Here is a 13,615-nt window from a genome sequence, read left to right as displayed (position 1 = left end):
AGAAACCTAGAAAATTTGAACAGGGCTGGACTGACTCAGTGAAGGGAGGATGTTTCCCTGGTTGGGGGAGACTAGAATCAAGGGGACAGAGTCTCAGGATATGGGTAGACCATTTAAGAAGGCGAGGCATGTGTCAGTGGGGGAGCACTTTGGGGCCAATGATCATAATTCTGTTCATTTTAAAGTAGTTATGGAAAAGGATAGACCTGATCTAAAACTTAAAGTTCTAAATTGAAGTAAGACCAATTTTTGATGATGTTAGGCAGGAACTTTCAAAAGCTGATTAGTAGAGGCTGTTCGCAGGTAAAGGGATGTTTTGAAAGTGGGAGGCCTTTGAGAATGAGATAAAAAGAGTTCGTAGGCAGTATGTTCCTATTGATGTGAAAGGCAAGACTGGTGGATGTAGGGAATGTTGGATGACTAGAGAAATTGAGGCTCTGGTCAAGAAAAAGAAGGTATAAACAGCAGGGATCAAGTTGGGCCAAAGAGTCTGTTTCCATGCTGTACAACTCTATGACTATTGGACTGAAATTAGAAAAACCTTCTTCTCTCAAGAGTGGCGAACCAGTTGAATTCTTTACCACATAAGCCTGTGGAGGCCAAGTCACTGAATATATTCAAGAAGGTGATAGATTTTGTTTAGAAGTTAAAGGCATTAAGGAGGTATGGAGGGAAAGTGGGAACATGGCATTGAGATAGAGGATCAACCATAATCAGATTGATAGTGGAGCAGTCTTGAAGGGCTGAGTTGCTCACTCCTGCTTCTAGTTTCTCTGTTTCTAAAAAGGAATTGCATTTACACAGCATTTTTCATGACCGCTGGATATCTCAAAGAGTTTTACAGCCAATGAAGAGCTTCTGAAACGTTGTACTCTAGACATGTTCTAATCTGTTTTAGTGATGTGGACACCCACTCAGTCCATCTGGGAATTGTCTCTCAGTCAAGTCGCATTACATTGGTGCTTCTAATACTTGGCTAAACCGCCAGGTCAGCTGCATTTTCTTCTGATGCACACTCTGTTAATTGGCAGAAATTTTTTTTTAAAATTCTGTTGCTCCTTGTTATGCCATTAGCACATCCTTTGCTACTTCGCTACACTCGGCAGTTTTATTCCGAGTTGTCTGGATGTGAGCAGCTTCAACAATACTCAAGGAGCTTGACACCATTCAGAATAAAGCAGCCTGCTTGATCAATCACCTAACTACCACCTTCATCATTCACACCGTCCATTGCTAACACTCAGCAGCAGCAGTGTGTACCATCTCCAAGATATACTGCAGCGACTCACCAAGGCTCATTTAACAGCACCTTCTGAACCTGGAACCTAGACCATCTCTGAAGTCAAGAGCAGCATATACACGGGAGCACCACCAAGCTCCCCTCCAAGCCACTCGCTATCTTGAGATAACAAAGCGTGGAGCTGGATGAACACAACAGGCCAGGCAGCATCTCAGGAGCACAAAAGCTGACGTTTCGGGCCTAGACCCTTCATCAGAGAGCTGCTCTCTGATGAAGGGTCTAGGCCCAAAACGTCAGCTTTTGTGCTCCTGAGATGCTGCCTGGCCTGCTGTGTTCATCCAGCTCCACACTTTGTTATCTTGGATCCTCCAGCATCTGCAGTTCCCATTATCACTCACTATCTTGAGTTGGGAATATATCTCTGCCCCTTCAGTACTGCTGGGTTAAAAAAAATCCTGGAACGGCTTTCTTAGTGGCATTGCAAACGTACCGACACCACATAGACATTGTTGCATAGCTGCAGTGCATCTTGCAGATGGTACGTATCGCTGCCCCAGTGAAATGCAAATCATTTCCTTTCACTGCTCTGCTGTTCGCTTTCCCTGAAATAAATGAAGCATTCTTTAATAATTACAAGACTTTACAGATGTTTTTATAATCTGGATGCTTCCAAATTGCTCAACCGCTTCCCAATCATCTGGTCAGAGGCAGGGCAGAGGCTTTTTAATGATCTTTACATCTGCCCTGCCTTTATACATGCTTACAATATCAATTTTGCGGTTTGTATAAAAGTGTGCAATTCAGAATCTGAGTCACTTTAACAAAAAGATGATGTTAATGGTTGTACCAGCCCTGTGGAGATCTGGAAAGGCTAACTTGGAAAAAAAAAGCAACAGAAGATTGGATTACTTGAAGCTTTTTGGGCTTTGAGGACAGTTCTGACAGTAAATGGCAATGAAGGATTTTGTAAGGAGACAAGAATTAGAAGCAGCTGTAGAGCACACAACTGCTCAAGTCTGCTGTGCCATTCAATATGATTAGGAAGGATATTGTAGCTCAATGCCCTTTATCCCTTAATCCCTTAATTTCCCCCAATCCCAAAAACCTGTTGGTCTAAGTCTTGACTATGCTCAATTATTGAGCACCATTGTCCCTCTAGGCTGCAAAGATTAGTAAAACTTCCGAGTTCTCCTTGTCTCGGTTTTAAATGCCTGACCCCTTATCCTGAGACTGTGTCCCTGCTTCTACAGCAGCAGGACCAACCATTTGCATTTTTTAACACCTTTAACATTCAGTTCAAACAGTCAAAGGCACTTCACCAGAGCGTTACAAAGCAATCTTTGGCACAAAACTACGTGAGAAGTTGAGAGGTCAGACATCCAGCGCTCGATCAACAGGGCAAGTTTAAAAGGGAGACAAGAATCCCAGAGAGTGGGGTGTGGCAGCTGAAAATGTGGCCACCAAAGATAGAGTGATAGAAAAATGAATTCTTAGGAGACAAGAGTCTGGAGATTGTGGGGCTGGATGAGGTTAGAGTTAGGATCCTTGGGGTAGGAGTAGACCATTCAGCCTGCTGTGCCTGCTCTGCTATTTGGTATGATCATGGCTGATTATTCATTTCAGCTCCTTTTTCCTCCACCCTATCTCCATACGCCTTTACACATTGATATAGCAGAGGGTGGAATTGAACCGAGGCCCTTGGTGCTGTGATGTAGTGGTGCTGACCACTGAGCCACTGTGCTCCCCATATTTTTCTTCTAGAGTTAAAAATGCAATGTCATGCTCCCTTTGAAACTTGTTATTCTTGTGTCAGTCCTGATGAGTGCACAGATGAAAGATTCAATAACATTTTTCTGTTTTAGCATTTTTCAAAAAACTATACCATCTGTTGCTGGACCACAAACATAGTGCAAATGTGTTAATGGGGGATTTATTGTCCTTGAGATGATTTCTTGTCAATTATTAATGGTTGTGTGCGTGTGTGTGCGTGTGTGTGTGTGTGTGTGTGTGTGTGTGTGTGCGTGTGTGTGTGTGTGTGTGTGTGTGTGTGTGTGTGTGTGTGTGTGTGTGTGTGTATGTCTGTCGTTTGTGTGGGTCTGTGGGGTGGGGCATCTGTGTGTGGGGGGGACAATGTGTGTGTGTCGGGGGGTGAGTGTGTGTGTGTGTGTGTGTGTGTGTGTGTGTGTGCGCGTTTGTGTGTGCACGCGCGTGTGCACACGTGTCTGTGTATCTCTGTCGTGTGTGTGTGTGTGTGTGTGTGTGTGCGCGTTTGTGTGTGCACGCGCGTGTGCACACGTGTCTGTGTATCTCTGTCGTGTGTGTGTGTGTGTGTGTGTATCTCTGTCGTGTGTGTGTGTGTGTGTGTGTGTGTGTGTGTCTGTGTGTGTCTGTGTGTGTCTGTGTCTGTGTGCATGCCAGCGTGGCCCTATGTCTTTATCTCTGCTTGTCTATCTGTGTGTGTCTATCTGTGTGTGCATGTGTGTGTTTGCCTGCCTGTGTGTGTGAGGACATGTTTTGGGCTACTCAGGGAGAAAAGCATTTAAATATTTACATGTTGCACGTCTGAGTATGCCAACCAGTTATTGCATTTGTATTGAACAAGTTTTGATAATGAAGCCACAATTGTGTCTGTTAGGGAGCCTGGTTGATAAATCTGGTGATTTAACCTCACCATTTTGGTAACTGAACAAAGTATTTGTATTGTATAGAACAAAGAACATGGGACAGTACAGCACTGTACAGGCCCTTCGGCCCACAATGTTGTGCCGAACTTTTACCCTAAACCTAAGGTCTATAATGGAACTCCCTATGGAAATTTAAATCCCCTGTTAAACACTTCTACTGGTGGAGACTCAACAGCATCACCAACTGCGACTAAACAAAAGATTTTAAAAAACCTATTTATAAGTTAAATAAAGTTGAATGAATTTATATCAGAAATACAAAGAGCAAACTGTATGACTTTAAAATGGGCCCAAGATAAACCTGTACATCTTGTCCCATGGCATCAACTCTCAAATTCCATCTCACTTGAAACCTACACTACGTCTATTCATGGGATTTATCTGAAATGGAGCATGTGTGTTACATATAGTAACGGTATCAAGGTACAAGAATGACTACAACTGACTGAAAATTACACCTCAGCAGTGAGAAATGTTCAATGGAAGCAGCATTGTTTGAGAACTGAAGTGATAAATTCACAATAAAAATGGGCAAGTTGTCAACTACAGTAAAACATTACAAGCCAATGTAGCAAAGTAAACAGTACAACTCTCACCGTAAACAACAAATCCTCAGTAAAAAGAAGCAAGCGCACACAGTTCTTTTCTCCCCAAAATAACGGGTTAAAATAGCAACAAATCTTCAATAAAGACAGCATTCAAGGAGGGGGAAAGTTAGTTTATGAGGAACTAGGGTGGTAATTCTAACCCTTTGAGCTTGCTCTACAATGTAAAAGTTGACAGAAGTAACATAAGTGACGGACTATTTTGTGACCCATGGTGTAGTGGGACTGAGGATTGGTGCATTCTTCTGCCTCGGTTGTGGAAGAATAAAGAAGACATTTTTCAAGGAGCGATATGGATTTGGTGACTGGGGGAATGGAGTGGAGTTTGAAAGAAATGGCTTCAGTCTTCCCAATATTGGATTGAACGACCTTTCCTGCTTCATTCAAGACTGAACGTTAGATAAGCAGTCTGATCACTTAGCAACGGTGGTGGTGTGATGAGGCAGAGGAGGGTGCTGCCACCTTACATGTGAAAATTGCTCTTAGATGTTGTCAATGTAGGAGGGCAAGTAGATGAGAAGTAGGAGGTGGCCAAGGATATTTTGTTTGGACAAGGACGGAAGCAGTGATGCAGCACTTGGAGGAAGTGTTTGCTTGTGATTCACCGGCTGGGATTAGACGGTTTAAATCGGAACCAGGCAAGTACCTTCCACTGAGTTGACTGAATTGGTGGGGTCGAATGTGTGAGATGCTGCAGACAAACCCAGGAAGGGCATAGCTTACATTTTTGCACTTCCACATTGGCAGTCATAGTTGTTGACTGTCTGGATGGTGGAAATTATCTTCTCTGATGATAATATTCAGCAGAGCCTTGCAGGACATTTTAACATGCAAGAAAGAGTGAGTTTGGCTGTGAAGTTAAAATGTGAAAAGGCTCAAACCCTGGCTGTAACCCATCTCAAACTTAAGAAATTTCAGCTTCACCCCCACTGAAGAGTGGTTGAATTGTGCCTGTGTCAGTGCCAATATCAGTTGGAAGCAAAGGGAAAGTTTGAATTTCCTCTTACATCCTCAGGATGTCCCAATGTGCTTTATAGCCAATGAATTACCTCTGTTGTGACCTTTGTAGTGCAGTAGCCAAGGTGCACTGTAAGCTCCCCTCTGATTAATGCCAGATACTCTGAAATGATTTTGGTTGAGGGGCTGTATTGAGCCAAACAGTGATGACAGCCTGTCTTTTCCTTGCAATAATGGCTTTGGGGTCTTTACATCAGTGACAGGACAAATGGCCATATACTGAGAAAATCTTTCTTTGAAAAGGAAGGAATTGGGTCCATTGTTGGGGAGGCAATGGCCTCGTTGTATTATTGCTGGACTGTTAATATAGAGACACCCAGATAACGTTCTGGGGACCTGGCTTTGAATCCTGCCATGGCAGAGGGTGGAATTTGAATTCAATAATTATCTGGAGTTTAGAGTCTAATGATGATTGTGAATCCATTGTCAATTGTGAGGAAAAGCTCATCTGGTTCACTAATGTCCTTTAAGGAAGGAAACTGCCATCCTTACCTGGTCTGTCCTACATGTGACTCCAGACCCACAGTAATGTGGTTGACTCTTAACTGCGCTCTGGGCAATTAGGGATGGCAATAAATGCTGCCTGGTCAGCAATGCCTTCATCCCATAAAGGAATAAGAGGAATTAACTTGCAGATTGTCTGAATCTGATATGAATAAAAACCAAAAGAACAGCAGATGCTGTAAAGCAGAATTGCTGGAGAAGCTCAGCAGGTCTGGCAGCGTCTGTGCAAAGAAATCAGAGTTATCATTTCGGGTCCGGTGAGGTTCTGAGCAACCTGTTCAGACTCGCTGAGCTTTTCTATCAACTCCTGTTTTTGCACCTGTTTTGAGTTTACAATGCGTTTTGGCATTCAGAGATCGAAAGCAGATGTGTCAAAGTAACCAAAAAAAAGGAATGCTGGAGAAACGCAGCAGGTCTGGCGGCATCTGTACAGCGAGAAACAGTGTTCCCCTTTCAAGTTTAATGACCGCTCGTCAGAACCCTAATTTGGATTCAAAACAGCTGTGCTTTACTCCCACCGACGCTGCCAGACCTGTTGAGTTTCTCCAGCGGCTCCTGCTTTTGTTCAGATCACCAGCATCCGCAGTTCTTTGTTTTATTTTACATGTTAAAGTAAACTGCTCACTTCACCTTTTTCCAAACAAAAATTGTTGCAGCATTGCTGGTACCTATCTGTGTGCCTAAATTTGATGAAGAAAATGAAAACTCCAGTGTAGCAATTAAAATTCGGCAGCTATTGTGAGACACAGTGTCAGGTGTCACCAAAGCTTGGCTGGTCCCTGTTATTTCTCCTCAGAGAACTCACTAGAACCTACATCTTTGGCCAAGTTTTCAGTCACTTCTTCAACTATCTACATGTCTTGATGTCCAATTTTACTTGTTTATTTGTTTCTGCAAAAGGCTTTGGAACACTTTGTTTCATTTGGTGGACTCTATGAAACTAAATTTTGGGAAGACAGGATAGTGAAGAAGGTGTTTGGTATGTTTGCCTTTATTGGTCAGTGCATGAGTATTGGAGTTGGGAGATCAAGTTGCGGCTGTGCAAACATGGGTTAGACCACTATTGAAATACTGAGTTCAATTCTGGTGTCCCTGCTTTAGGAAAGCTATTGTGAAACTTCAAAGGGTCCAGAAAAGATTTACAAGGATGTTGCTAGGGTTGACACGGTGTAGAGCTGGATGAACATAGCAGGCCAAGCAGCATCATAGGAGCAGGAAAGCTGACGTTTCGGGCCTGGACCCTTCTTCAGCATCTGCAGTTTCTACTATCTCTGTTGCTAGGGTTGAATGGTTTGAGCTTTAGGGAGAGGCTGAAGAGATTGGGGCTATTTTCTGTGGATTGTTGGAGGTTGAAGGGTGACCTTATAGAGATTTATAAAGCCATGAGGGGCATGAATAGGGTGAATAGCCAGGGGATTCCAAAACTACAGGGCATAGGTTTAAGGTGTGAGGGGAAAGATTTAAAAAGGATTAAGGTGCAACTTTTCACACAGAGGGTGGTGCATGTATGGAACGAGCTGCCAGAGGAAGTGGTGGAGGCTGATACAATTACAACATTTAAAAGGCATCTGGATGGTATGTGAATAGGGAGGGGTTAGAGGGAAGTGGGCCAAATGCTGGAAAATGGGGCAGAATTAATTTAGGACACCTGGTCGGCACGGACGAGTTGGACTGAAGGATCTGTTTCCGTGTTGTACAGCTCTATGACTAACTTGTTGTTATATGTGTCACCAGCCTGCAAACTGCGGGAGTGTATAGAGCTGAAGTTGTCACTCCATTGAAATTCCATTGTCACTGGGCTGGAGATGTTAACTCTGTGTGGATGCTGAGTTACTCCGGCAGTTTCTCCTTCCCTTCTGTGTAGAGCTGGCTGTGTTAGGATAGACTTACTTTAGCTCAGTTTGTTCAGTGATGTTGACGGTACTGCTTTGGAAATGTCTATTTTAGCCCTAAAATGATTTATGTCCTCTTCGCCTTTTTTCAAAAAAGGGTTGAGTTCTCTTTTGAGGACCACAGCAATGGATCCCAAATACTGACTGCCATCCGCAATTTGCGTTATAAAGGTGGGAACACAAGAACAGGGGCAGGATTGAAATACATAGCAGACAACTTCTTTGGATCTGCCAAACTGAGGCGCATTGTGCCGAAGGTGAGAGAACAGTTATCATTATAAGTGTCCCTCTATATATATATATATATATATATACTTTGTACATGTTTTAATCTAAGATCTTCAATATTCATACCTTCCACTTTCTAATGCACAATGCGTACCATTTAAAAGGTGCAGTACAGTAACTCACATGCTCCGTCCATAGCATCTTCCAAATACATGCCCACCACCTCTAGAAGGACAACGCCAACAGAACACCGTCCCCGGCAAGTTCCCCACTAAGCCTCTCACCATCCTGACTTGGAAATATACCACTGTTCCTTCACTGTCACTGGGTCACAATCCTGGAATTCTCTCCCTAAGGGCATTGTGGGTCCACCTACAGCATATGGACTGTAGCAGTTCAGAAGGCAACTCAAAACCACCACCTTCCCAAAACTAATTAGGGCTGTGCAATGAATGCTGGCCCAGCCAGAAATGTCCATTTTTTTAAAAAAATTTCATTTGTGGGACGTGGGCGTCACTGTCTGGGCACAGCAGTTATTGCCCGTCCCTAGTTGCCGCTTGAGAAGGTGGCGGTGAGCCGCTTTCCTGAACCATTGCAGTCCATGTGCTTTGGTTGACCCACAATGCCACCGCGGAGGGAACTTCAGAATTTTTGCCGAGTGAAGTGAAGGAATGGTGATACGTTTCCAAGCCAGGATGGTGACTGGGGCTTGGAGGGGAACTTGAAAGTGGTGATATTCCCATGTATTTGCTGCCCTTGTCCTTCTAGATGGAAGCGGTCGTGGATTTGCAAGGTGCTATCTGAGGAGCTTTGATGTATCTTGTAGATAGTACACACTGCTGCTACTGAGCGTCAGTGGGGGAGGGGGTGAATGCTTGTGGATGTGGTGCCAATCAAGCGGGCTGCTTTGTCCTGGATGGTGTCAATCTTCTTGAGTGTTGTTGGGGCTGCACTCATTCCAGCAGTGCCTCTCAAGCGAATGTTAAAAATCGAGTGTTATCTCTCAGTAGGAAAGGAATGGAAGTTTAAGATCTCGGAGCTTTAAAATGAAACAGTCCAAATCCACTGCAATGATAGCTGCAGTAAGTGGTTATAATTACGAAGGAATGCTTGAATAGTTGGGATTTTTACTTTGGACTGGGAAGAAAGGAGAAATCAGTAGAATTTAGCTCTTTAGTGTTACCATGTATTATACACCTGGATACCACACTATATCGACAGTAAATGTATCCCTCGCTATTATATCTGATGAATCACATAGTTAAATTTTTCACGTCTTTATTTATGATTAACAAAACACCGGTAAATGGTTACTTTTCTTACATCGGGTAGTGCTCTCTCACGCAACTGAAACAATTGTTTTTAAGCCATCACCAAATCACTCTTGGTCAGGTCGTGCTAGTAATTGAGCACATGTACAAGGAGCACCTCAAGTATGTTGTGGTACAATGGTTGTATCCTTCCCTTTGAGCCAGAGGATCTGGACTCAAGCTCCATCTGCTCCAGAAGTGTGTCATAGTGTCTCGGAAGAGATTGGTAGAAAATAAAGTGTAGCACAAGCAATGATCGGGAAAGTCAAATGGAACGTCAACCCATATAAGTAAAGGGCTGGATCCCAAAGGGGAAGATGTTTGGCCAAGGAGATACAAATTCCTGGTTAGCCTCATCTGGAGAGCAATGTTCTGGGCTTTGTATCCTAGGAAGGATGTATTGGCTCTGGAAAGAGTGCATTACAGATTGACTGGAATGTTACCATGGATCCAACAATTAAACTATGAAAACAGAGCACATACCCTAGGATTGTATGTCCTGGAGCATAGAAGATAGAGAGGTAATTTGATTGTGGTTTTCAGAGAGAGGGTGGGATTGTAGAAACAGGTTCCATTTGTGGGGCAGTCAAAGGGGCATCGACAGAAAGTCATTATCAGGGATTCAATTAAGAATTTGTTCTTCATTCATTCACAGGACAAAGCTCGGCAGCATTTATTGTCCACCCCTAATTGCCTGATGGGGAAGAACAGTCTTACTGCCATCCCTGTAGCATGTAGATGTGTTCCTTTTTGGTGGATTCATGGAGTTTAGCAGTATCTTTATTCTCAGATCCAATAGGAAGAAAATTGGTCCCATTGGCTTGGCTGTTCTCCCTCAGCCAATGAACATAACCATTGCACAGCAACCCTCAGTGAAAAACCCAGTATCAGAAATGCAGCCATTAATGAGTTGGGTGGTACTAGTTTCAGAAGAATATTCCTGCTTTTCTTTCTGCGCCCAAAGATGAGGGTGGCATTTGAAAGCTGGTAGAAAGACTGGAGAAGCTAGTAAAATAAAATACAAAATACTCTGTTTCAACATAAATAATCACTTAAGGTCCAATATTTTGTGTTTAGATTGCTATCTTGATAACAGATGGAAAATCACAGGATAATGTTGAACGACCAGCCTTGAAGCTACGGAGCCAAGATGTTAAATTGTTTGCAGTTGGTATGTTCTACTCGAGATTTCATTTACAAGTGAGACACAAAGCAATAATTCCTGCCTTGGAATGCTCGCTTCTGTGCATTGTTGACATATGAATGTTCACTCCTCCTCCTCAGGGATTAAGAATGCAGATAAGAAGGAACTTGATGACATTACTTCGACACCGGCCAAGGAATATTCCTTTTTTGTGAATGACTTTAAGATCCTCCGGACTCTCACACCACTCATTTCGAGGAGGGTTTGCTCCATCACTGGTGGATCCCTGGATGCACCAGAGGGTAAGAAGGGAGGTCCGTTGTGGGGATTGTCTGACTGTCTGGTGCCCTGTGCCACCAACGGCATCTGTGATGTGGGGCTGATTTCCTGGATTATTGGGAACCCACAGGCACGTTCTTGGGGCAATTGGTGGCAATTTTACTGCAGGACGATTCTCTGCTCTAGCTTCCTTCTGCGTTGTAACAGTTTTGTGCCTTGCTACATTCACAAAATTGGTACAAAGCAGAAGGGATGCCTTTTGGGCCATTGTGTCTGCAGCAGCTCTCCAAGCGGGCGTCTTGCCACGTGCTATTCTCTTGTCTTCTGCTTGTAACCCTGAACGTTGTTCCTTCTCAAAGAATAGTTTAATCCCCTTTTGAATGTGTTGATTGAACCTGCCTCCAGCACTCTGTCGTACAGTGCATTACAGACCTCCAGCTGTCTAGGGCTCCCTGTGTGAGCTGCCAGTAGAACAGAGTCTCCCTCATCAGCACCCCACCCTTGTAATGATGATCAGTGTACAGTCCTCAAGATGCCATGGGTGTCCCTGGTTGCAGTAACATTTATTGCCCACCCCTGGTTTCCGTTGAGAAGGTGATGGTGAGCTGCCTTCATAAACCACTGCAGTCCATTTGGTGTAGGTGCACTCACAATGCCTTTAGAGAGGGGGTTCCAGGATTTTGACCCAGTGACAGTGCAATAACGGCAATATGTTTCCAAGTCAGGATGGTGAGTGGTTTGCAGGGGAACTTGCATGGTAGTGTTTCCATGAATATAGGCAGAATGTTATTAAACTGGAAAGGCTGCCAGAAAGATTTACCAGAATGTTACAGAGACTGGAAGATTTGAGGAACATAGAACATTACAGCACATTACAGCACAGTACAGGCCCTTCGGCCCTCGATGTTGTGCCAACCTGTCATACTGATCTCAAGCCTATCTAACCTACACTATTCCATGTAAGTCCATATGCTTATCCAATGACGACTTAAATGTACCTAAAGTTGGCGAATCTACTACCGTTGCAGGCAAAGCATTCCATTCCCTTACTACTCTCTGAGTAAAGAAGGAGAGACTGGATAGATTGGAACTTTTTTCCCCTGGAGCGTAGGACACTCCTGGGTGACCTTATAAAGGTTTGTGAAATCATGAGAGACATAGCTAAGGTGAATAGCCAAGGTCTTTTCCCCAGGATAGGGAAGTCGAAGACTGGAGAGCATTGGTTTGAGGTGATGGGAGAAAGAGTTAAAAGGATCTAAGGGACAACTTTTTCACACAGAGGGTGGTGCGGGCATGGAACGAGCTGCCAGAGGAAGTGGTGGAGGCTGGTACAGTTACAACATTTAAAATACGTTCAGATGGTTACATAAATAGGATAACCAAAACACAGGCATATGGGACTAGTGATGAAGGGTCTAGGCCTGAAACGTCAGCTTTTGTGCTCCTGAGATGCTGCTTGGCCTGCTGTGTTCATCCAGCTCCACACTTTGTTACCTTGGATTCTCCAGCATCTGCGGTTCCCATTATCTCTCATATGGGACTAGTGCAGTTTGGGAACCCTGGTCAGCATGGATGAATTGAGCCAAGGGCCTATTTCCATGCTGCATGACTCTATGATTCTATCTGGTGCCCTTGTCCTTCTAGATGGAAATGGTTGTTGATTTGGAGAATGCTGCCAAAGAAGTCTTGACGAACTTCTTGCTTGATGAGTTCACTTCCCAATTGAGAAATCATCTAAACTGGAGGAAACCACAGACCCTTCAGCCCACTGTGCCTATGGCAGAGGCATTTGCAGGCAGCAATGTGTGTGCTGCCTGACTGCTGTTTTGGGGCTTTGTAGACTGTTTAGAGCCCAAAAATAGAATAAATATGATGGTGTTTCTGTTTTGCTTTCAGTTACTCAAGTGCCTAATGGCCCCTCAAATCTGATCTTCAGCGATGAGGGCTTTGAATCAATGCGAATTCGATGGACTGCAGCACATGGGCCTGTGACGGGCTACAAAGTTCAGTACACTCCCCTCAGTGTTCTGGGCCTTCCAGTTTCTGCTGAGCTCCAAGAGGTTAGTGTCTTACCTTGAAGCCCCTGTCCTATCCACCTCACACTCTGCCTAAGACAGACTGATTCATGGGATGCTGTTCAGGGCGTCGGTATGGACACGAGGGACTGAACAGCCAGCTGTAGAGATTCCATGATCTAAGCTGGCCACAACAGCACAGATGCCATCTGTGGCCTGACAGAGTGACTTGCAGTTGGAGTATTGTTTTCTTCGCAATGACAAAGAGAATGTTGGAGCCATATCGAGATGTTGTTGTAAAGATTCGCAACAATAATGTGCCATTAAAAAAAATTAAACTTGACTTATATAGGGAAATTCCTGAACTCAGGGAAACCTGAAATGCTTTACAGCTAAGGAAGCCCTTTCAAAATGTAGTCACTGATGCTGTGGAGACAATTTGTCCACATCCAGTCAAGTATCAATGACCGGACAATCTGGTTCTCTAATGTTGGGCTTTTCTTTTATTCATTCATGGGATGAGGGCGTTGCTGACCAGGCAGCATTTATTGCCCATCCCGAATTGCCCAGAGGGCAGTTAAGAGTCAACCACATTGCAGTGGGTCTGGAGTCAGATGTAGGCCAGACCAGGCAAGGATGGCAGTTTCCTTCCCTAAAGGACATTAGTGAACCAGATGAGTTTTTCCAACAATGGCTT

General features: G+C 44.0%; 1 protein-coding gene across 1 annotated transcript in view; it reads left to right on the top strand.

Annotated features, from left to right (window-relative positions):
- The window catches only part of col7a1 (collagen, type VII, alpha 1), a 443,464-nt gene that overhangs the window by 51,170 nt on the left and 378,679 nt on the right, over positions 1-13,615 (top strand). The window contains exons 4-7 of the mRNA XM_059649672.1: positions 8,040-8,199; positions 10,558-10,651; positions 10,765-10,926; positions 12,800-12,963. Coding sequence (XP_059505655.1) covers positions 8,040-8,199; positions 10,558-10,651; positions 10,765-10,926; positions 12,800-12,963 — 580 coding nt within the window. The remainder of the gene's footprint in view (positions 1-8,039; positions 8,200-10,557; positions 10,652-10,764; positions 10,927-12,799; positions 12,964-13,615) is intronic.

This window comes from Stegostoma tigrinum, chromosome 11 (genome assembly GCF_030684315.1).
Source record: "Stegostoma tigrinum isolate sSteTig4 chromosome 11, sSteTig4.hap1, whole genome shotgun sequence".
NCBI classification, from domain to species: Eukaryota; Metazoa; Chordata; class Chondrichthyes; order Orectolobiformes; family Stegostomatidae; genus Stegostoma; species Stegostoma tigrinum.
The sequence above is the reverse complement of the archived record's forward strand: the minus strand, read 5'-3'. Positions and strand labels throughout refer to the sequence as shown.